The following is a 23,089-nucleotide window of genomic DNA, read 5'->3' on the forward strand; positions in this document are numbered from 1 at the left end:
CGTGCGCGGTGCGCCTCCTGCCCGCTCCCCCGCAGTGCTGCCCGTCCCCTCGCCTCCCCGGGCCCTGGCGAGTGTCTCCGGCGTGCCCCGTGAAGACTCTCCTGTTAGCCCCGGCTCCCCGCTCTGGGAGCTGCCCCCAGCCGCCCTGCCCCGTGGAGGCAAGGAGCGGCCGGCGGGCCCTGCCTGCACCTCACCTCAGCACAGGGCACCTCCCTGCCAGCTCCCGTGCTGTCCTGCCTGTCCCCTTGTCTCCCGGGCCCTGGCGAGCATCGCCACTGTCCCCTGTGTGGGTTTTCCGTCCATCCTGACTCTCTGCTGTGGGAGCTGCCCCAGCCTCAGCCATGCCTGAGGGGCTGAGGGCCTCAGCTGCAGCATGTCCGCTGTGGATGGGCGACGGGGCCTGAGGATGCTGTAGAGGACTGTCCTGGCTGATGGACCCTCCTCTTGTCACTATACCCGTGCCATTTGGCTGGTGGTTGGGTCCCACTGTGGGGACTTGATCACCTGCCTGCCTGGCTCCTTCCTCCAGCAGCTGTGCATGGCCTCAGCAATACAGCCTGGGACAGCGGGCTCCTCAGGTCTTCAACTGGTCCTTTCCACCCAGCTCGTGCAATCGGTGTTGGTGTGTGAGGGCGTTTCGTGGGAGCTGTGGTGTAGGGACACCTCTGGCATGGTTGAAGGAACCATCCTGCTTGGGGATGCTTCTCCCACCTCAGGTGTCAGGATTTCTCTACCTGAGGTTGTAGCGTTTTCAGGTGGTTCCACCTGATAAGAAGAGGTGGTCTTGCGTGGAACAGCCTTTGTGTTTCTCAGTGGTGAAGATTTAGATGCTTAAGACGATGGCTAGTTTGTAATTATTGTTGATAACTTGAAAGTGCTTCAGAAAGGCACCGAGGCGTTAAGCATAGACTCCCAGTACATAGTCCTGGGATGTGTGCTTAACTTCTTGGTACAGACCTGTTGATGGAGGTTTCATCTTAAACTTTGTCATAAGAAGCACTTCATGTACGCTGCACTTGGGGCTTGGGCCTTCATTCCTGAACCATTTGAGGGCACTGTGCCTCAGGTTTAAAAAACAAAACAAAATAAACCCCCCCCAGTGATTCTGAGATGCTGCGTATTTGAGTGGCACTGTAAATTGAGCTGTATACCACTGAGGGCTTTCTCAGAGTTTAAAACTGATATCTTTAGTTCGAGCTTTACATCACTAACAGCTCTATGCTTTTGTCACTAGGCACATTTTGTTAATCCCTTTCATGAAGTGCTGGGCTTCCAAAGCTACCTACTCCAGCAGAGCTGAAAAGCACAAACAGGCAGAGAAGGAACCTTTTTAAAAAGAGGAATGTAGTTGTAGGCACAGTATTAACTGCCCGAGATCAGGGAATGGAGGAGGGGGAGTGAAAAAGATTGGCGATATTCCCAGTAGAAAAGTTGGAAAAGAAACAAGACTAGTTAGTCTTTGTTCATTACTCTGCAAATATGAGCCGCAATATTGCAATATCTGTTTGTACCATATGAATTCTAAGCAACGACTGAATTGACATCACTGAGCTAGATGAACTTGGGTTCGAAAAGCGGTCGGTGTCAAAGCTGCTCGTTTGTGGCACCTCTTGGGGACCAAAGCCAGTACTGCCACGTGTGTAAGAGGCAGTGTTGGTAAAGCTGGGCTCGCCTTTGCCTGTGGATCTGGTCCTGGGAGTGCTGAGAGTGGTGCGGGCAGATGTGTTGAGAGAGATGTGTTTCTGCATGTTGGGGTACTCCTTTCCTATCAGAGGAATCTGTTCATTTACTCTTCATTCAGATAATCACCAGGAATGGGAAAAGGGGTCAAAGCAGACGCGTGCTACTTATGGGTGAGTTAAGGTTTATAACACCCTTGTAAACTGAAAACTAGAGAACAGAAAACTGAAGTGTCTTTAGGATGAACCTAAACTTAAGATGAACCTCATTAACTTTTGAAATGGTTTCATTAAATTGATCCACATCACCATGTAGATAGACCTTCTTATTCTAGCCAAATGGACCTTTTGGCTTCTGAAGTCTATTCTTAAACATGAAACATATCAGATTTTAGCCTGCTTTCAGTGTTTATGCAGCCTTTTGCAGTGGCCACGCTAAATCGGCATACCTGTAGTGAAAGCTATGTGATTTAGTGGTAAGATGTTTTCTGGGATTAGAGGAATTAAGAGTTTTCCTCAAATTATCTAGGAAGTCTTGAATCTGCCATGAGTGGAACTGAAATCGGGTGACTCTAGAGCCCAAATTTTTTGCCTCCCAGTCTAGAAATTTAAAACACCAAGACCAGCACTACAGCAGGTTTTGAATTTTCCAGTTGTTTCCTTAAGCCCTGTTTGCTGCAGAAAGAATAAGGCTTTGCCCTCATCAGCAGCACAGCTTCACAGGTGGGGATATGGACAAGGCCTGCACGCTGGGCTAGAAGAAAGACCTTGGTAGTGGAAACCTCGGAGCTTGTTTATCCTGGCATTTGTCTCCTGAGCAGTGCTAATGCTGCAGTGGGAGATTTCCTGAAAACTCCAGTGTGGGAGTGCTCATTGGACTCGAACTGGATGATCAGGACATCTCATTCAGAAAAGCTGGTTGCTAAGAAGTAGAGTTGGTAATAATACTGTATCCTGATCTCCAGCTGGCTCAGACTTTGTTGTAATCGTATTCCTCAACCATGCCATAAATCATACAAAAAGTGATATAAAATGATCAGGGCAAGGGGAGTTCTAATAAAAACAAAATCCCTGACAGTGGCATGAAAACTGAGCTACAACCAGACTGAGCAATTGCTTCCTGGTAATGATACCAGATTCCCAGTGTGGCATCTAAAGGCTGTGTTTTGTTTTTTAAACTCTGCTTGCAGATGCTGCTGTTAACCAGTATGTGGTCTGTTGTAGTTTCCTGCTACAGCTTGCAATTGCCTCAAGAAGGGTGGCCACATTCTTGTAGCTACATCAGGCCATAGCACGTTTAGGACTCGTGTGCCTCAGGTCTCATCTGCACAGTTAAAGTACTGCATGTGAGGATACTCCAGCCCTCCTGTCCCTCTTGACAACCTGGGAATTGCAGCGTAGACAAGAGGTACTATGTTCCTGAAAAGCACTTCAACTTGGCAGGACTGTATCCCGTCTGGGGAATGCAGTTGTGTAAACACTTGGATTCTGACCACACTGCAGGACTGAACTGTCCTTCCCTGGTGCTGGGGAGACACAAGCAGGAGCAAAATTCTGCAACTCGTCTGACCAACACTAGAAGACAGTAGGCAGTACAGGAAACTGCCTCTCTTTTGGGAAGTTCCAGCTTTGTAAGGCCACGGTGTGTGTTACCTTGAGTTGAGCTGTGTAGTGGACTAAGGTCTTTCCTTCTAAGTCTGAGGTCAGTTCCTAGATGACATATGTTGGGTCTCTCTCCAGCAAGGAAATTCCAGTTTGCTTGATACATCTCAGAACTACTCATCCATTGCTTTCAGGTGCAATTTCACAGTTATGTTTTGACTGTTGCTCTCTGCGTGCTGCCCTTACCCTCTCTAGCAAAGTTTGGCAGAGCAGTATTACCATAGAATCATAGAATCATAGAATCATTAAGGTTGGAAAAGACCTCTGAGGTCATCGAGTCCAACCGTCAATCTGCAGAGCTTTTCTCGATTGAAGCCCGGAGAGCACAGTAGAGGAGGCCCTTTCAGCACCATATATTTGTACTGTGGTTGACTGGAACGATGCTTTTTCTGAGTACCAGCAGGGCTTGTCTGTCCTGCAGACCCAAGATAAGAGAGATAGGCAGGGTCCTGTGCCCTTTGGGGAGACTTCTTCACCAGCAGTATGTTGCAGAATGCTGTCTCAAGCTGTCTGCAAAACGTGGGATTCCCAAATACTTCGTTTGATGTATTAATTTTTTACCTTTTGTTTTTCATGCTAGAGTCACTTCCAGTGCTGAAGTGCTGGACTGCTATGCAGTCTGTTGGACTGCAGTGTCAGTACCTTATAACTGGTGTAGGCTTTCTTATTTCTTGTACCTAAATTTTTGAAGCAGTTACAGTTTTAAGAGGGTCATGGGTGCATGATAAAATGAGCGTTAGATTTGACTTAGAAATGAACTTGAGAAATCTTGTCTGTTCAGGAACTTTATCTGAAAGCTGAAAATCACTGGGATGCATTTAGAGGCAGAGGTTTAACTCTAAGGAACTTCTCTTTTTCATTGTGAAATCTGGAATCTCTGACTTTGGGTTCAGGACTGCTTTTTGGCCTGTCTCAAAGTGGATTGTCCTTCTCGAGTGAGATAGGAGAGGTTGTGACTCCCTCCTGTTCAGGCTTGTTCATTTAATTTTTTCACACCACATTTTCACCTCCTCTGAATTCAGTGAGACTCCTTGTGCAGACTGGATCAGTGGAAGTGGATGATGAAGGGCTCATGCAATGAGAATAGTGATTTTCTCGTTACAGGATGGAATAGAGTAATTGAAGCTACACTCTAAGAAATACATGCTGGAAGTCGGGAAACTAAACACTTTGCAGTATTGTCTCATACAATCAACACAGAGAAGAAAAGGGCTTATTTTCTTCCAAGCTTCATGTACGTTTACCTTTGTTAAACCTTATGCAACTCCTGGTGGACAGATCTTCCAGCCTATTAGAATATTTCTGAACGGTGGCTCCTCGTTCTGGTGTGTCCCCTGCACTTCCCAGTTTGGTACCATCCACAAATTTTGTGAGGGTGTAGATGTAGACAAGCTTTGGCAAGTATGGGCAAGGAGAGATGATAAAGCACCCCTCTGGACTCTGTGTCAGCCAGGTGTTTCCTTTTTTCAGGAAGGTTGGGCAGAGATGCTGTAAGTCTGGGGGAGGTGATAAGGGAAAATACTGATTATTATGAAGTTATGACTGTGCATTTGGGTACTAAACAAGGTTAAATGCCAGAAATGTATTTTCCAGTTAGCTGCAGTACCTGGGAAATTCTGCCCCTGCTGTTGCTCCCACGTTGCTGTTCACCAACGATGTTGTGGGACCAGATATAGACACTGTTTGGATGCATAGCTGCTTCTAGGGTCTCTGAATTCCCACTGATTTCCAGGTGGATGTAAGTGTATATGCAGGAACTGGACGTCTCAGTGTGGTTTTGGATCCAATATGGAAGGCCAGTCAGGGCAAAGAGAAGTGAGTAGTTGGACTGCAGGCTCCACAGAACGAGCAATAAATCAAAGGACTCCTAGTGAAATGGTAAATCATCTTTATCCTTGTGAAAAAGAGGAAGAAGAATACAGAAGAGGCCACAGTTTGGTTTTAAGCCTGACTCTGGTTATAAAGGGGAGAGAGGGCAAGAAAGATGGGTACTTCCAAAGAGCACTTTAGATTGGTGAATTGTCCCTTTGGAAGTGTTTGCCTTTCTTCATTGACTGTAGAGGAAGATGATGCCTGGTTTAGAGCAGATGTCTGAAGCTCTGTGGGCTCAATCCCTGTCCAGTGGTAGTGTTTTTTGTGTGCAACAGGGCAGTGCTGCCTTTCAGGTGACTGCAAAAGCCTCTGCTGTTATGGGAAGCAGGGCAGCGCAAGCATGCTAGGATTATGAGATGATACGATTTCCCCTGCGGAAACCTTCAGCTCTGCTGAATTCTCTTGTCTGGAAGAGGAGCTGTCTGGCATTCATCCATAGCTGGTCCATGAGCTGAAAAGTTAAACCTCTTAAAATTACCACGCTGGGTTTCTTTATGCTGGGATTTTCTTTCCCCTTCCACAGTGGACAAAAGGGAGAGCACGTTGTGGTTTCCTTGTTTAGCAGGCTCGGAGGCTGGGGCGGGCTGGAACAGAGGTGCAGTTAGATATTCTTGGGTATGATCTGCTCTCATAACTGAATGTAAACCTGAAATGACACTGGAGCAAGACCTAATTTAAAGCTCTCGTTTTAAATTTGCTTGAATTGCACTTGTAAATAATAATTAACAAAGCTGAAGTGTGGTTAATAAGGACAGGACTAAAAGCCATGTGAAGTTCATTAAACTGTATTTATGTTGTTTTTTGTTCTTCACTTTAAATATTATCTTCCTTTTAACTTTGAGGAAACGGTTAAACTAAGATTTACAGTGTAACAAACAGTTGAGAAATTGAGAAGGGGTTGGAATTTGTCAGATGTTTAAAACTGTTCTCTTTTCAGCGCGTTCATATGTATGTAACTAATGAACACTTAGGAGCAAAAGAAAAATCTGTTAAAGATTCAGCATTTCACAGATCTCGTTCAAAGATGTTGTGAAAATAAAAAGGGCTGGAAAAACAGTGTAACTGTTGGAGAGTATTAACGTGTGGGAAGGTCCAGAACCACGTGCAGAGAAGATTGAAGATTTGGATTCCTGTCCCGAGTTAGCCCTCGAGCTGTTGTAGCTCCACCAGTACTACCAGGGGACAGAGACAGAACAGCGAAGCCAGCGAAGCAGGGCGATGTGATTACAAATGCTATTTGAGTGCCAGCACTAACAGTCCCGCTGTTACCATTGTAATTTCAGTGATACGGTGTGAGGACCTTCCTCCTTTCCCTAGTGCCATTTAGCCTGAGAAAAGCTCCAGTGGCAAGGAAGATAATGCGTAGAAGAGTGAACTACTGGTGGTACAAGAGTAGATTAGAGAGCGAGCAGATCGCTCGAGTGACCGATGTATATGTAAAACTCTGGATAAGAGCATATGAGAATATTTTGGTGGTTTGGAGAACAGGGCCTTTTTTGCTAGTGAGCAATGTGTAGCTGACTTTTAAATTAAGGATATGAAATATCAAATATCCTTAATATGAAAGATATAGCCACTGTTAAGCACAGTGGTGAGTGGGGCTGTAGTGGGAAGTGTGGATTGTTTATTTTAATCAACTTGTCAGTTTGGTTGCCTGCCTTTTTGAGGCTGAAATCATTCCAGCCTTTCCCGTTAGCTGAGCTGCGTGATTCTGTCAGCTATATGGTCCCGTCATACTAACTGTAAAATCCAGGTTAGATTCATAATGCAGATGACGATGAACTTCTCTGCATTTTTGGGCTCCTGATGACTCCTGTGTCTCAGGTGCTCTGCGATGGTGGGGCTGGGCAGCAGCTGCTCTCCTGGACACTAAGCAATACTGGGGTCTGGCACAGTGGCAGGTCCTGTTCGTACGGGCTCTCACAGTGAAAGAAGGACAAGAGGGAGTATCCCAGCTTTTGATATGCATCTCCCCAGGCAAATGTGAATTGGCAGATCCAAAGCATTTTATTTAATTGGAATGATTTCCAGAGATGAGGGGAAAATAGCTCTGACAGTTACGTGGTCTTCCGTTTTACTTCTTTATCTTCAAAATCCAGCTTTCTGCTGTCCCTGAACATCACGCAGACTAGAGAAGAAAAGCGTAGAGTATTTGTCTAGTGCTGATGTCTGATATCTCATGCTGAGATTAGCACTGTATAGTATCTGGTAGTTGGAGGATTTGAGGGAGGCAACATGAGAAATGCATTTCTTACAGAAAAAGCAAAATAATGACTAGAGTTTTCAAGTTACCAGGTCCAAAAGATCTCATCTGGGCCAACAGGTTTGAGGACTCTTTAGAACCCAACTGGCAAGTTTGGGGAAAATTTTAACTCTCTGGGAGTACTTTACAGGCCCGATCCTGCAAATCCTTCCTGCTTAAAACTCTACTTGGCTTGTCAGATTAAACTTGAGATTGCTTCTTAACCTATTCCAGGGTGAAGATGCATGGCTCTTTCCCTCCATAGGTTTCACAATTCCAAAGCAAATGTGAAACAGAAGTCCTTTCCAATGGTTTAAATTATTTTCACACTTGATGCCAAAAAGTTGGGATAATGTCGGGTGGTGATGAAACTGACTTCTTACATATTTTTGGCACCAACAAAAATGGTTGGCAGTGTTTCAGGAGCTCTGGTGTGGCTTTTAGTACCATGGCACCAGATTTACAACCCTTCTTCTAAATAATTAAAACCTATATTAAAAAAGGGGGCTGGGGCTACCTCCCAGCTGGAAGATTGGAACAAGGAGGGGGGAAGTAGTGGAGAGCATCATAAAGGAGGCTGGAAGAATAAGTCACTAGAGCTTTTGCTGTCTCTGAAACAATTCTGACAAAGCCCAACTTTTAATTTAAATGAAGAGGCAGCCCTTTTGGAAACTCCAGGGCAGAGTGGGTCTTGTAAACTGGTATGCATTCTGTAGGGCCAAGAAATAAAGTCAATTTTTCTTTGTAAATGGGAGCCCTTCTGGGAAGTGTCAAGGCATTTTATACTTAATCAGTGACCTTGCCCCAAGGGCGAGGTCTCTTTTGAAGGACTTCAGAAGAGATGTCTCTCGTCTCTTTTGAGAGAGGGGACTAATTGTTAACACCGTGCTTTGCAGCTGTGGCAAATAGAGACACCAATTTTTAGTATTGTATTTTTTTTCCAAGTGCACTTTTGAAATTAGTGACCCTTTCTGAGAGATCCTAGTTTCCCCTGAATGCTGTTCACTTAGTACAGCTGTCAAAAGAGGAGAGCTCTCATTTCTGTTAGCAGAAATTCCTCTTGCTGGAAATACTAGGCCAAAGGGATTTCCTGGGTGTACGTGAGGACTGAATTTGGCAGGGAGGTGTGGAAATGTACGATATACAGTATGTATGTAATGTATATTATAAATCATATTAGTACAGTCAGCTGTTGAATATATAGTATTTGCATGTATGTGCAGAGCATTTATTTGGATGGTTGCCTGGCTGGCATAGAACGCGGGGGGGTGGGGGGAGAAGTCTGGTCTCTGTATGTACAGGATGGGTGTTACAGGTATGCAACCTAGCAGGACCTCTTTGTAAGCTCCTGCACCTATAAGGTGTACCATAGGCACAATCTGATGCCTCCTGGCAGGCCAGATGAGGCCTCCTGTTGCTAGCAGGAGAAGTTGGATCAGACCTAGAGAGTTCTCCCAAGGGGGTATATGGCAAAGAGCTGTATTTCGAGACTTTTGATTGCAATACAAATAATCATTGGATTAGTACAATGAAAGGTAAGAAAGAAACCCTCATTGTACATATTCACTTTCTCCAGCGTGTTATAACCTCAGAGTTGATTACTAAACCTGGAAGCTTTGTTAAATTTTAAGGTGATATCTTTGCTTTCACTCTCTTCCTTTCATGCCAGAAAAGGAGTGGAAAAGGCATAAAAGAACCTTAAAAACTCTGGGTTGCAAGCAAAGGAGGGGTCTCCTGAGGCAGAAGCTGCCTTCCAAAGATGTTCTTGCCAGCCCTGGTGTAAGGTCTGGACTTGGTGCAAGAAAGGCAGGGGTTTAGTGCTCTGACCTGTAGCCTATGGAGTCTACTGTTAATTAGACAGAGTCTTTGCCATCCTTGTGTTACTTATTCCAAAGATGGTGGAAAAGCTTGTAACTGGGAAGGTACAACAGTCCATTCCCGGCTTGACCTCTGAAACCCAACCCACAGCTTGCAGGGAGAGCGGTGCTTACTATGTGGCCCCTATTGTAGTCAAGAAGAGGTATTTGGTCCCCATACAAAAAAAATGCGGGTGGCTCTGCAAGTCATACTTACAACATCACTTCAATTCACTTCATGTTGTCTGCAAGAGTGACATACACAGGTGGTCTCCTGTTTGCAGGCAATCTCACCTCTGCTCTACTGAGATAGTAAATGCCATTTAGCAACAATGCAATTCTAGCTGGCAATTAGAAAGGTGATCATGAAAGGATTTCTGTTAATAGGATTTATTTGTCCTCATGTGAGTTGAGCATCTCATAAGACATACCTATTTATGCTTCCAGCTAGAGTGGTCCTCTAGCTGGAGGGAGAGGAAGAAGGGAAAGGAAAGGTGTTGGCAAGAACACCCCACCTTTTTTTTTCGTACACGTACAGTGCCTTGCACAATGATGTTTCTAAATAGTGCTCAGTGATATAAAAAATAAATGAGGAGCAGATGAAGTTCTTTAGTCTGTATTATGCAGACTGAACACGATCATAATCACTTTTCATTTCCTCACACTGTAAATAATGATTGCAATTAAATGGTCTAGGTTCAGACTGGGTTGATAGACAAGGTTAGGATACCAAACTGTCTGATGGGGTTTTTTTGTTCTCTTCTGTGGACAGGTTGGCTATATCCAAATTGGATCAGAGCACATGCTAATACAACCAGTGAATACATCAGAGACCTCATTTAGTGGAAAAGAACACTTCATCAGGCATAGACGATCCACAAAATCAAGCCATCCCATGAAGTCGCACATTCCTGATGAGCGCTGCAAGGTTGTAACAGGTGAGCTTGAAGTGGCTCAAGAGAACAGCAATGAGTATGCAATTATATTTTTAACTGTTGTTCTGCCAGATATGTCTGTATTTTGTAATTCAAGTGTTCAGGCAGCTGGAGCTAGTGAAAAATGGCATGCATTAATGAATCCTGCTACTTCAGGCAGAAGGAGCTACATCACAAATATAAAAATTGTTAGGACGTACGCTGTAACATTGAATTTGTGGGAAGATAAACTTTGTGATGGGTCAGAGTAAACTTCTCTTTTAACCATGCAACGTGACCGCTGCTCAGGAATGTTTTTAGCAAAGGCCCAAATTGTGAAACTGAAGTCGCTGGTGAGGGGTGCTGTTTTGTCTCACCTTTCCACTAGAGTTGTGCCAAGTAGGCATGGGTAGAACGGTGATCCTTGCATTTCAGAATGCGGAAAGTATCACTTCAGATACTTTCATATAATCTGATCATAAGTATCATCTGTGGAGTCCAGCTCCAGGGATAATCAGATTATATGAAAGTATCATCTGTGGAGTCCAGCTCCAGGGATCCAGCTCATAACAGGATGAAAAGGTATCTGGAGAGGGGAAGAGATGCAGTTTCTTTTGTAAAACAATCGACTTTCTTTTTCAGCTTCTCGCATGTCATAATTTTTACTTCTGTCTAGCAGAGCACACTATCCATAATAGAGTATATCAGGGTATGTGGTCAACTGGGCAGACTTCATTTTTTGTTTGGGTTTTTTTGATTGCTTTTGTATAGGCTTAGGTGCATTTGAAACTGCCAGATGCAGTTGAGCAAGGTAATTTTTTTAACTAGGAACTTGATTTTGCTTTCTCTTTCTGGTGTTTGACTCATCAAACTTAAGCTCTAGCTCTCATGGTATAGGACTTTTTGTTTCTTTGAGTGGCAGCTTTTAAATTGTTTGCTTTAAGGTTTTGTGAGATAAACTCTTCTTTTTTTCCTCTTGCCTTGTGTTAGAGGGAGTGAGCTCATAGAGATAGCAAAGAAACTTTTAACGTCTTTAGCTTTCCTTGGAGATCTGTGAACTCAGGTTGGAGGTCTGAGAGTCCAAAATGCGATATCAACTCATACAGATATCCCTAGGCTAACTTTAATCTACTTAGATTGGATGTTGAAGGAGCTACAGCTGTGACAGCAGGAAACCCGTGCAAGTTAGGTGGTGGAGTGCTTGAGCAGTTTTTGTCTGCCGTCCTGTTACCCTGGCTGTGGATCAGTAGCAGCTGAAATGCAGATGTGCCTCGTGTGTGTGAAGCTGTTCTGGACCAAACAACCACCTCTCAAGCAATTTCTAGTGCTTTTCTGCTTAAATAGTTTAGCAATATGAGGTTTCAATGGGGTTTCTGTAGTATAACAAGAGTTGGGAGGGGAACCAGCTTCCTGGGAAATGGCAATGATTTAGATTTTGATTGTGTGTCTGGTAGTTAATAGTAGCCATTCTCTTATGCTCTGGATTCAGTTTCCAGTGTCAGGCTGACACACCTTGCCAGTGTTAGGATCCTGGGCTTAAATCCTATGGGTGTCTGTGGGTATGTGAGGTGCTGATGGCATGTTCCAAATTGTCAGTCTTCAGTTGTGACCCAGCGTGACAATGTTAAAGTTGTTTTTTAAATTAAAAGTTATAATTGTCGATCTGATTTTAAGCCCTAGAGTCTCCATTGGAAAGGACTAATAGTAAGGAGATCCAGTTCTTTGGTGACAGCCCTCAATATTTTTCTCCTGTCTTTCACCTTCCTCCAGTCAAGACACCATATTTTTGCACTTAAAGAGTGTGTGCCTGTGAGCTGCTGCAAACCTTGCTTGGTGTTCTAATGCTTAGCAGCTGAAACCCTGAAAAAAAGCAGCTGTCTCACACCCTTTTCATTTTGGGGTGGGTTTTTTTGTTTTGTGTTAATAATAAAATAGCTGTTGATATTATTATTTCCTATCCTTTTTCAAGAGAAAATGTCTAACTCTGTTCACTGATCATATCCTGTCTTCTCCCATTTTTAAAGCCAAACAGTCAGATTGTCAGCTAGTATAAACTGGTCTAGTTTTTGGCTTCTTTGGAGCAATTGAATTTTATCCTTTCTGGAAATCTGTCTGAGTGGGTTGCATAGAGGGTATTTTTTATGAACTCTGCGAAATCTTGTCTTTAGGTTTCAGTGTGCCTTTATATTCTGTTCATTTTATTCCTCTCCTGCCCCATTACCCCGCCAATATTTCAGCTTCTGCCTTCTACTGGATGGACTGCATACTAAATGGAGGCAGCAGGTCAAGGCATCTATGCTGTCTTCTACTAGGCTGCCAAAGGGACAAAATGGGAAGCAGGACTGGCAGGTTTAATGGGTACAAGAGTAAGGCCCACAAGTATGGGAACAGTTGAGTGGTCAGGAACAAGGGCTGTTGTTGGACATAAAGCAACATGGCAGCAGCCGGAGGCACAAAAGGCTTCCTTATTGGGAGCAGCAGTGGAAGAGGAGTCTGAAGGAACTGGCTGGAATAGGCAACCATGAACTTAAAAGTTTGTGTGTATCTCTTGGTTTTTGTATTTAACCAAGCCAGTGTACCAGCAGAGATGACCTTTGCTTGCTCATAAGGTTGCCTCCTAGCTGGCACTGCTTGTTAGTAAATCCTGTAGCCAGAAACTTCATTTTCTCTTGTGTGGAGTTGAACTCTTAGTAATTCAGCAGGTTTATCATTCTTATGGGTTCAGACTAAGCCAATCTTCTTTTTGATTATCTGAGTATGAAATCTTGGTTCTGGTTACAGATCCTCTTTAGAGGAAACGTCAGAATTCAGCACCACTCTGATTTCCTAGCCAAGTACTGTAGGTGCTGCAACACTGTGTTCGTAGAGAATGCATTACAAAATTCTTACACTGTAAAATAAGACAGCCATTAGTTAAAAGCTGAATTGAACCAAAACCAGTCCAGGAAATCTGCCTTATCCTTTTGCCACTGAACCTTTTGACCTTCTGTCTAGGAGCAGGGTGCTGCCTGTCCTTGACAGAACTGAAATTCCCTCCCTGAGAAGAGGGACTAAAGGAAAGGAAATGGGAGAGACACTGGGTAATTACAGGGGATCACAAATGGAAAGCGGAGGTGAGTGAGTACCAAGGTATCAGAACTATAAAAATAAGACACTAAAAGGGGACACTGAAAAAACGTGTTCCCAGTAGCAGCTACTGCTTCCTGAAGGCTTCTGGGAAACCCACTACATGCTGCTTTTCTCTGCTTTGTCCAAAAGGGAATGTGAATAGACCTCACAGCTGCTGGGATCCTCCCCGCAAGCTTTGTTGTCCTCAGGTTGGCCCAGAGGTGATTGGCAGGCAGGTCCTGAGCTTGGACCTTGTGGCATGGGCCAGTGGACCCTTGGTCTGACGTGATGTGATTGCACTTAACTCTGTGTGTCAGCAAAATTAATTACATATCTGTTAGGTTCCTAATCCATGGACAGCTTGAGGAACAGGAATTCCCTACTGCAAGCAAAGTTGTTGAAGTTCTTCATATTTGTTGAGCTAAGAGCACACATGCACACACTATTACCGTAGCTCAGCTCGTGCAAAGGTGGTGGCCAGGCCACATGGGCTGAATGTGTATCTGAGTTCTGAGGCAGAGGGAGATTGATAGTCTCATGTAAAATTTACGTAAAGCTATGGATCTTGTTCTGTGACTGGATTTTTTCCTACCTGATGCTAACTGAGGGGCTAAGCTAGGATTAGATTTGGGGAGAGCAAAGCACCCGACTGCTGCACAGTGGGGAGTGCTGCTTGCTCGTGCAAACAGCCACCGCTTCAAGTAGCCGTGTCATAAAATAATGAAATTGCTCATGGGCTTTGCCACTTAAAGGCAGACTCCTGAATGTTTTTCATTGTTGCGGGAAAGAAATGTAAGTCATGGCTGTTAATAGGCTTAGCACGTTAACGACCTAATTGACTCCTGTCTGGTTTGGATTAACTTTTGTGCATAAGGAGTTTAGAAACAAAAAAATTAATCCTCTCTGACACACAAAAGGTCCATTCCTAATGAAATTGTGTGGAAATGATGACCTAGGGGTGTGCTTCCAGAGTTTCTCCTGGGAAAAGGTCTCTTTACTATGGTACTCGCCAACATCGGCAGAGTGAAGGACTGATCAGATTTGTACTAGAGGTTGTTTTTCACTGGCTTGTAATTTGGCTCACCCAGGCTAAAACTTGACAGGAAAGAATGGAGGTTGTAAATACTTGGGAAATATTCATGCTAGACATTTTACATACACATCCTGTATTGTGGAACAACATAGACAGAAAAATACATGTTTGTGTAAATACAATATAAAATGAGTATTTTTCAAAGCCACAGAATTGTCACGCTTGGGCATTTTCCAGTCCTTTGCTGCTGTTCTTGTATTTTCTGACAGACAAGAACCACCTCTAAAGATATTTTCTTCTTAAAATTTTGTAATTCAGCGGTACCTGCCATGATCTGGGGTTATTTGGGATTCAAATAAAATACAAAGTATCGGATGCTGAATTTTTAATGTTAGTTATTAATCATGTCATAAGAATTTAAACAGGGCTAAATTGTTCAATGGCAAATTTCTATTCGCAGCAATGGTCCTGTAATATATGAACTTAATTGATTGTAAAAAAAGATGCATGGTGATGTAATGACTTGTGTAAGTATTTGTAGGGTAAGGAGGAAAGCATTTTAAGAAAGCAAAATGAACTTAATCAGGAAGTGCCATGTGTCAGCGCTACTGAGGGGATAGAGAGCAGAGCTTTCCAAGAGCATTCCTCTTGTGTTCCACCCAGAATTGTGGTACTTTACTCGCAGACCCCAGCCATGGGAGAGGGAAACTGAGCTGAACAGTTCCTTGGGGCTAGGTAATGCCAGCAATCCGGTTTGATAAGTGGTTGTTAAAACCTCTAAAACAACTCCTTTAGTCTAAGCAGCATAATGTCCTACAGCACTCAAAATTATTTTTAGAGCTGCAGGAGAACTTTGTGGGAGCCAAATTTCTCCTGGAATAATTTGTGTAAGAGGATTAATCTGGCTGTAGTCAGGAGTGGGAAAGTACTTAAGGTCCTGGATGACTGGATCTTTGAGATTTGAATCTGAAAGTGCCTATGAATGGGTTAAAAAAAAAAAAAAAAATCCCAGGTCTGTGGATTCAGGGCTGATGTTTTAATCCCTTTGTTTGAATTCTGAAGTGCTCCAGCAGCAAAGGACGGATCCCATCACCATGGGCCAGGTGCTATTGTTAGTCATATGATATGTGTATATGTATTATTTTTATCACCTGTCATCCAGCAGGAGAAAGAGTTCAAGTCACAACGCACATTTCTGCTCAGGAATGAACACGAGCCCCTGTGAGGCAAACAGAAAACCTATTAAAAGGTTTCCAGGTGCCTATGCTGTGAGGGGGAAGGAAGGAAAGGTTGGGTTTCATTTGCTCTGAAGCATGGCGTCATTAGGAACATGGGAAATAGCTTCACACCAGTGATGTGAGTGAAACACTTCTTCGGTTCTCATCTCTAGACACTGGGCTCCATCTGGGGTACAAACCTGCTATCACACACTGTTCTGATTTTAAAGAACTAGTTTGACAACTTTCTTGTCAAAGGTCCTGGACTAGTGGTCTTTCTGGAGAGAGAATGGAGTCATAGGGAGTTTTGTTTGTAGGCTTTAAGACACAAAAGTAAGAATTTCTCTACAGGTGAGCCAAGTGGGGAGAGAAAGAGGTCTCTTAATGCATCATACCTGATTTTTGCAGTGCCCTCAGGTTTAGCCTAGACATCCATGAATAGACTTCTCAATTTATTTGTGGGGACAAGAGGTAGCTGCAGGGCTAATCTGTGTTTCGACAGTATCTGCGATTTCCACCAGTCTCTGACCCCATAAGAATAGCTTTTGACAGAGAGGAAATGGGCAGACCAGAGGGGACTATGGGGGAGCTGTACTATCTCCTTTATTAACCCTGTGTAGCTAAGAATGGGGGTAGAAAACACCTGAGAGGGCTTCTTTCATTGCCCTGTCTCTCTGCGACCTCATAATATATACAATAAGGCTGTTTCCACATGACGATATCCACCACACCCTCAGCTGCAGTAAATGGATATAGTTATGTTAACTATCATGGAACAACAATAGTTTAACTAATTTGCTGAGATCTGGTCACACGTTTTGCGTGTTTCCTATGCCATCAAAGTCTATGGATGGGAAAAGTTTTTCAGTTTTTCTTGGTGAGAGAAAATGTCAATGTTAAAGACAGACTCAAACCACGTTATGAAAGCATAGGAGTCTCCTCTAACCATGTCATAAAACTTTCTGTCTCTTTCAGAAAAGTAAGTTCTGTTAACTTTTCCAAAGGTCTCCAGTGATGTATTAAAGTCCCCTTACATAGAAGGGATTTGGTATAAAATACAGTCCAGGAGCATGAGAGAGAGCAGCTTGTCTTTGGAGGGAAGGTTGTTATTTCATGTTTATGATATAGGCCTCATAAATTACTCTTAAATGTGGGTTTACTTTAAATCCTTTTGTCTGTTTAAATGAACCAGTTTTCATTTAATGCAAATATGCTGCATGGAGAGATGCATGGAAGATCAACATTTTAATTCACAAAATAACAATGCGTTGCTTCTCTGTATAGTTACTTCTTGACCTGTTTTAACAATTGATCAAAGCTGGTAATAATTTAAATAAGTGCTAGTATGCAGGTATCAAATGTAGGGAACGCTTTCCCCGAACAGGTATAAATCCTAAACACATGTTACTGCTACGTTGCATTTCCCCATCTTTAATCATTGTCTCTTAGCTGTGTTTTCTCTGCAGGTTTGACTTGGCCTGAAATAGCAGTTGTTATGGCCAAAAAACATGTGCACTAAAAATAGAGAGATGTAATGCAACCTGTATTAGTCCATATTAGGAAGCATCTGTTGAAGAATTAAAGCAAGGATTTCAACAATGGGCTATGCAGAAGATGTAATGTGATTAAGTGTTTGCAAGCATAGAAGTATTCCCTGTATCAGAAATTCAGCACTTTACCCATGGGAGTGTCTCTCACTTGTGTGGATAAATCCCTTGGCTTTTCCAGGTCCCTGGTCTTCCAAACAGGGAATCTGGATTTTCCCTGTAAGTGTGTGATTGTTTCCTTATGGCTGATAAACAGCGGCCTTGTGGAGCAGTCTGCCATTCAGAAGTGTCCTTTTCCATCACGTGGCAAGTGAAGTTTTATTGCTGGTCTGTTCTGCATGAAGCTCTCAGCATGAGGGCAGCATGGATAATGTGGAGCAGGAGGGACTCCAGTTTCTTCTTCCTCTATTGTCAAGGTGCAAAAGAGACAAAAGAAGAGGACATGCAAATATGTGTAGCGTATGGATTTCTTCCCCTTCCAGAGCAGCTGCACACAGTAGAGCTGTACTGCTGCTTCACTTGGGTCCTAATAAAACTTAGTGCTAGTTTCGATTGGAACCTAATAAAATCTAAACTAGCAGGTGGTAATGAGCTAGGCTGTCTAGTGTACACCGTCCTTGTCTCGGGATGTTTACGGGTATTCCAGTGGTCATTCTGGCTAGAAAGGCAGACCGGTTGCTCCAAGGAGACTAAGGTACATTGCTTACTTTTTAGCTGTCTTTGTTTTTTCCATATTATCGTAAATCATAGCTCAGGGTTAGAGCCAAGAGTTGGGAATTGGGACTCTGTTGGTCTCAATTCCTAATGTTGTTTGACCTTTGACCTTCAGCAGATCCCTTGGGATCTTACCTATAAAAGTTACGAAGTGTTGGGCACCTACATGTTTGTGTGGCCAAGACGGGAACACTTTGGGGCAGGTTTTGCTTCTGTTCAAAAGCTCTAAGCTTCCTAAGTCATAGATGTCCCAAACCGTGAACCCAAGACTGAAGGCACAGAAAACTAGAGGTCATTTAGACTATAACCTCTAACTCTCAAGCAGTTTCTTTATTTGCACATTAGGGCTACTAACTCTGGCAATGGTACCGAGAGCCTTTGGATCTGACAGTTGCTCTGTAAACTGACAGTTTCTTTCTCAGCTGATCTGTTCCCTGTGTAGTTTGACATATCTGTACATTAGGGATTAAAAATAACTATTACACTACTTTTTACTTCACTTTGACCTGCTGAGCCAACACCGTTATGGGAGATGAACCTGTATTCTTTACTGGCTTTTGCAAATCACCAGAATTAAATTGCTCAGCTTTTGAAGAGGTCTGTGCCACCTCTCTCAAAAGTATAGGTGTAATGGTGAGGCCAGACTGTAGGTGGGGAGCCCCTGGTTTGGTGAGTCCCTGAGCCTTTCCAACCTCAGCTGCCAAAGCCCAGGATGGGTTGGTAAGGCTGGCAGTTGTAAAAACATTCTTTGGAAACTAAGCCCGTTCACTAAAGACTCATTAAAATAGAATAAACCTGGAGGCCAATGATGCCATTTTTCACAGTATAACTGCAGCCAGGCATTTTGTAGTCTCTGAAGCTCTGAAGCAGATTAGGACTGTGCTTTGTGATTGGTCTCAGATCTGCTGAGTTTAAGTGATCAAAACTGAGGAGTCTAAGTTCAGAGTCTTAACGTACATCACTCCTTATCACTAGGACCTAATTATATTTGTGTTACAGGATCTTCCCCCATGGCCCCAAGCAAGCTGGGACCTTTGTGCGTCTGTCACAAACAAAGGAAATCAATTCAGCTTCAGAGAATTTACAACTAGTAACAGAGCAAATCAAATATACGGTGAGAAACCGAGGCACAGAGGCTAAGAGGGAGTGGTAGAGCAGGTATTTCCATTCCCACTTTAATAGCCTTACCATTAAGCCATGCTCACTGTGCCTGCTTTCTGTAACATTAAATTCTCTTATCTGACTGTCTTACATGAGTGAGTCCTTGTTTCTAGCTGCATGGAAAGCCTACAATGAAGGTGTCCTTTTAAAAGGAGATGAGTGCACATAGTTCAGGAGGTGACAATCTTTGAAATCCTGCTGACAAATTGAACCAGAGGGCGGATAGAGATCATAGTGCTTATCCTGTGCTGTCTTACAGGCCTGCCATTAAAGACAAAGTCCTGATGCGTTATGTTGATGGCTGAGTATGTTTTGCAGAAGAATAAGGTTTTAACTGATGTGTCCAAGCCACAGACTAACTTGGATAACAATCCTTGCAATAAAATCTCTGTGGTGTTTTGAGATGCAGCACAGAGTTCATGACTTCTGTCTTAAATTCTTGTTTGCTGCTGTGCCAGACAAATAGTCATGAATTTGTGATTTGGTATGAAATTGGCTGGGGAAAAAAAAAAAAAAAAAAAAAAAAAAAATCCCAACAACAAAACAAAAAAACCCACAACATTTTTGGGAGGTGGATTAGGGAGCAATGGATCATTCTGCTATGCAATGATTTTTCCTACCAGTTGATGCATGATTTTGTCTGCCATTCTAGTCAGAAAGAAATTGGAGGTGCATAACCATTTTGTAGGACAAGGAATTAAAAATGAGAGGACAGCTCTCAGTCTGTACTCAGCTGTGATTTGAATGAGCAACCATTTTTAATTCCTGAACTTCAGACTACTCACTGGCATCAGCTAGCTGTGGTAAATCTGAAATTCCAAGCTTTTAATGGAGGTATAAAAGATCAGTGCACAAGGACAATATTGTGCTGTGTCCTGACAGAGGTGAAGGGGGCTCCATGTTCCCATGGCTGGAAATAGATTGGGGAGTGCTGGCTGTGACAGCAACTCCAATAGTGTCTGTTCTTAGTTTTCTTCTTCATCCTTGCTTGTGTCTACTCAGAGGTGGATGCCACAGGAAAGGCGTCAAGGAAGCAACTGTGTGGAGCCAAGGTCCCTGGAGCTGAAGTGTGGTTTCGTTTTTTTTTTTCTTCTCCCCTTCAGGAGATCAGTGTTTTGAAAAGAACCTCTCTGTTGTTGTATGGATGAAAACTGCAGCTGCAAGGTAACCAATGCACAGAGCTTTGGGTGTAAAGCCCACAGGAGGCAGTGAAGGGATGTTTCTGGTGGTGTCCATGAATTTTGAACTGGCCCCCTTTATGCGCCTGTGGTGATCTCACAGCTCTGAGCTGTCCAGTGATCTGTGGTTGCTCTTTTAGCTCAGGCTGTGTTAGCACATATCCTTCAGTGGGCTGACTTCTGCAGCAAATGTTTGGCCATCCTGGAAGTCTGAGAGCTCTAAACCTGTTCAAATTTGTCTTGCTTCTAACCATACACAACTTGATCCGCAGGCTGAGCAAACAAGGTTGCTGACTTGTACAGCCTGTGGGCATCCACCGTGGTGCTGTGCGGTCAGTCTTTTGAAGAAGCTGTTCAATAAATGGTTTGGAAGCAGCTCTGCTGTCAGATCCAAACATAAGGAGTATTTTGATTTAACTGTAGCATATTTCTCTTGATGTGTTTTTAAATAATAAACACTCTTCTCTGTGTTTCAACCCACCACCCCTTGATCTTAATTCAAACTAAGAAGGAAGCCTGCCTGTATTCTGTTTAGGTTTTGCTTTTGCTCTGGTCCTGGGATGTAAATGCTGCTACTGACTTCCACTTTCTGTTTCACTTCCTTCCTGGGCTCCACCTTACATCTTGCCACCTTGATTTGAAATGGAATCAAATCATTATGCTAGATTTGAAAATTTCTTTGAAATTAGTACAGTTTCTAGATTAAATAGCAGTGAGTTTCTAGATTAAATAGCAATGTCTAAGAGACATAGATGCAGTATAATGATCGTTTAAACACAGAATTGATAGCCTTTTGAGTGGTGTTTGTATCCTACTACTGGTACCAGAGAAACTTTGTGGCATCCTGTCCCTCTGATAATTCAGCAAACTTGCCCTTCCTCTGATTCACATATGGTTTTAGGTTAACTAGTAAAGCATATACCTCAAGAACTTCCTTTCTTTAATTTCTAGGCTTGGTTTCTGTGCAGGATCTCCTTCTTCTTTTGCTTTGGAGAGGTGATGATTTTTACTTTTAAGTGAAACTAATAAAACCCACCTAATGTGAGTACCGGTGAAAGATTCTCTAGAAACTCCTGGGGCATAGGGAAAACTACTGTTAGCTGTTTGCCCCACTTGCATACTCTCTCCTCCTTTTTATGCTGCTGAAGTAACAGCACAAAGGAAAACAGCTAGCTCTCCATGTGAGGGTATATAGAGATGTTAAAGGGGTCATGGGTGGAGGGAAGTTAGCAGAGGGCTTCCTCAGGAAGAACTGGAGCGGATTTTTAAGGCAGCAATAGAAAAGGGCTTCTAGGGAGAAATCTGGCCTTGCAGAAAGGACTTTGCAATTTTGCTTTTATTTGTGGCTTTTGTTGAACTGCATCCAGAAACTTTCAGTAGATTTAACTAGAATGAGGTAGCTAAAATTACAAAGGGGAAGATTAGGGAGAAAAAAAGTGGAAGGCTATAGGAGAAGAGGTTACTTTTCAGATGAGCCTGGGAAATACTGTTGGAAGGGAGGTAGGAGGAGCAGGAAGGGACTCTGCAGTTACAGCAAGAATGTGCCAAAACGCAGACAGTGCTAGACAGGGCTTTCGGTGTGTAATAGGAAAAGGTCATTTGGGGTGGTTGCTTCGGAATTGTACATCTGTTGAGTTGCCATAAAAAGCACTGAACATAAGAAGTTTTCTACTGAGGCTTCAGGAGAGCTCTCTTGTGCTTCTGATTGCAGTAGGGACTATGTTTTTTTGCCATTCTGAGTAAGATTTCAAAGTCTGCTGGACTGCAGAAAATGTGATATGATCATGTTGCTTTGCAGGTGACTAGCCAAGGACAGGTAAGAGCCTGTAAATAAAAGCCAGCTAATGAGCTTGTGCAATGTTACATCCATTTTATACTGAGGATCTGGGGGTGTACCGCCCTTCTCCCATCACCTAACAGTCCTGAATTTTGTGGAATTTTTGGCCAGATAGACTGTGTAATACACCGTCAAAGTGACTGGCAAAAGAGTAATGTCCCTTGTGCCTAGTCACCCACAGCATATACGTGCTGTGTTGTAGATTGACTGTTTCAGCTCATATTTCACATGAAATTGTCTGACCTCTTAAGCGGGGAACACCTGACTCCTAAAATAGTGTGCAGTTTGGTTATATATGCTCTCCGCAATGTAAACTCCTCTGACAGGCTCCTGCCCATGTTTTATGGCCTCTCATGCCTTCACACTAACACTTAACATCTGCACCACAAAATTTGTAACATCAGTTTGTTCAAATAAACAATCCACCAAGCATTTAATCCTTGTTTTAATGGCTGATGTTTATTTTAGTTTGGGGTTTCATGTACTCATGGAGGGATTCTCTGCCCATAGTCCATAAATCACACGGGGCAGGAGTGAGACTTTTCTGTGCTGGCTTGTTTCCGAAGTGAGGCTCTAGAGATGGGGGTTTTTTTGATACGTCCATAAAGTTGACTCACCTCAGGTATGAGTTGCAGATGCATTTAATGAGGATTTTTACTGTTGGTTTTGGATCTTTTTCTCCTCTTTATCAAATGTCTGCGATATGGGATGTGTGTATTTCTTTTGTTCTGTTTGTGATGGTTCATCCATGCAAATTATAGTTGTGTTTTCTCCATGTGCTTGACTATGCTGGAAAATTGTTTGCATGTGTGGTAGGCAGGAAGATGCAAATAGAGACCACTCTGAAAGTAGCCCTCTGCAAGGACAAAAAGAATAAAGAAAAGTTACCCTATAGAGGAGCTACAAACTTAAAACAAGGGAGGCCACGACACACAACACCTCTGTTCAAGTCGTTTGTGTTGCTTTGCCTTACCTCTTCTGTAGTGTATCATCGGTGACTACCTGAGCTCTTTGTAGGCTCCCTTGAGTCTATTACGTGCTCGGTAAGCTTACGCTTGGAGAATGTGAG

General features: G+C 43.2%; 1 protein-coding gene across 1 annotated transcript in view; it reads left to right on the plus strand.

The window, feature by feature from the left end:
* Positions 1-23,089, plus strand: part of ADAMTS17 (ADAM metallopeptidase with thrombospondin type 1 motif 17) — a 205,812-nt gene that overhangs the window by 2,569 nt on the left and 180,154 nt on the right. Inside the window, exon 2 of the mRNA XM_009289472.2 lies at positions 10,084-10,249. Within this exon, the coding sequence (XP_009287747.2) occupies positions 10,084-10,249 (166 nt within the window). The remainder of the gene's footprint in view (positions 1-10,083; positions 10,250-23,089) is intronic.

This window comes from Aptenodytes forsteri, unplaced genomic scaffold (assembly GCF_000699145.1).
Source record: "Aptenodytes forsteri isolate BGI_AS27 unplaced genomic scaffold, ASM69914v1 Scaffold605, whole genome shotgun sequence".
NCBI lineage: Eukaryota > Metazoa > Chordata > Aves > Sphenisciformes > Spheniscidae > Aptenodytes > Aptenodytes forsteri.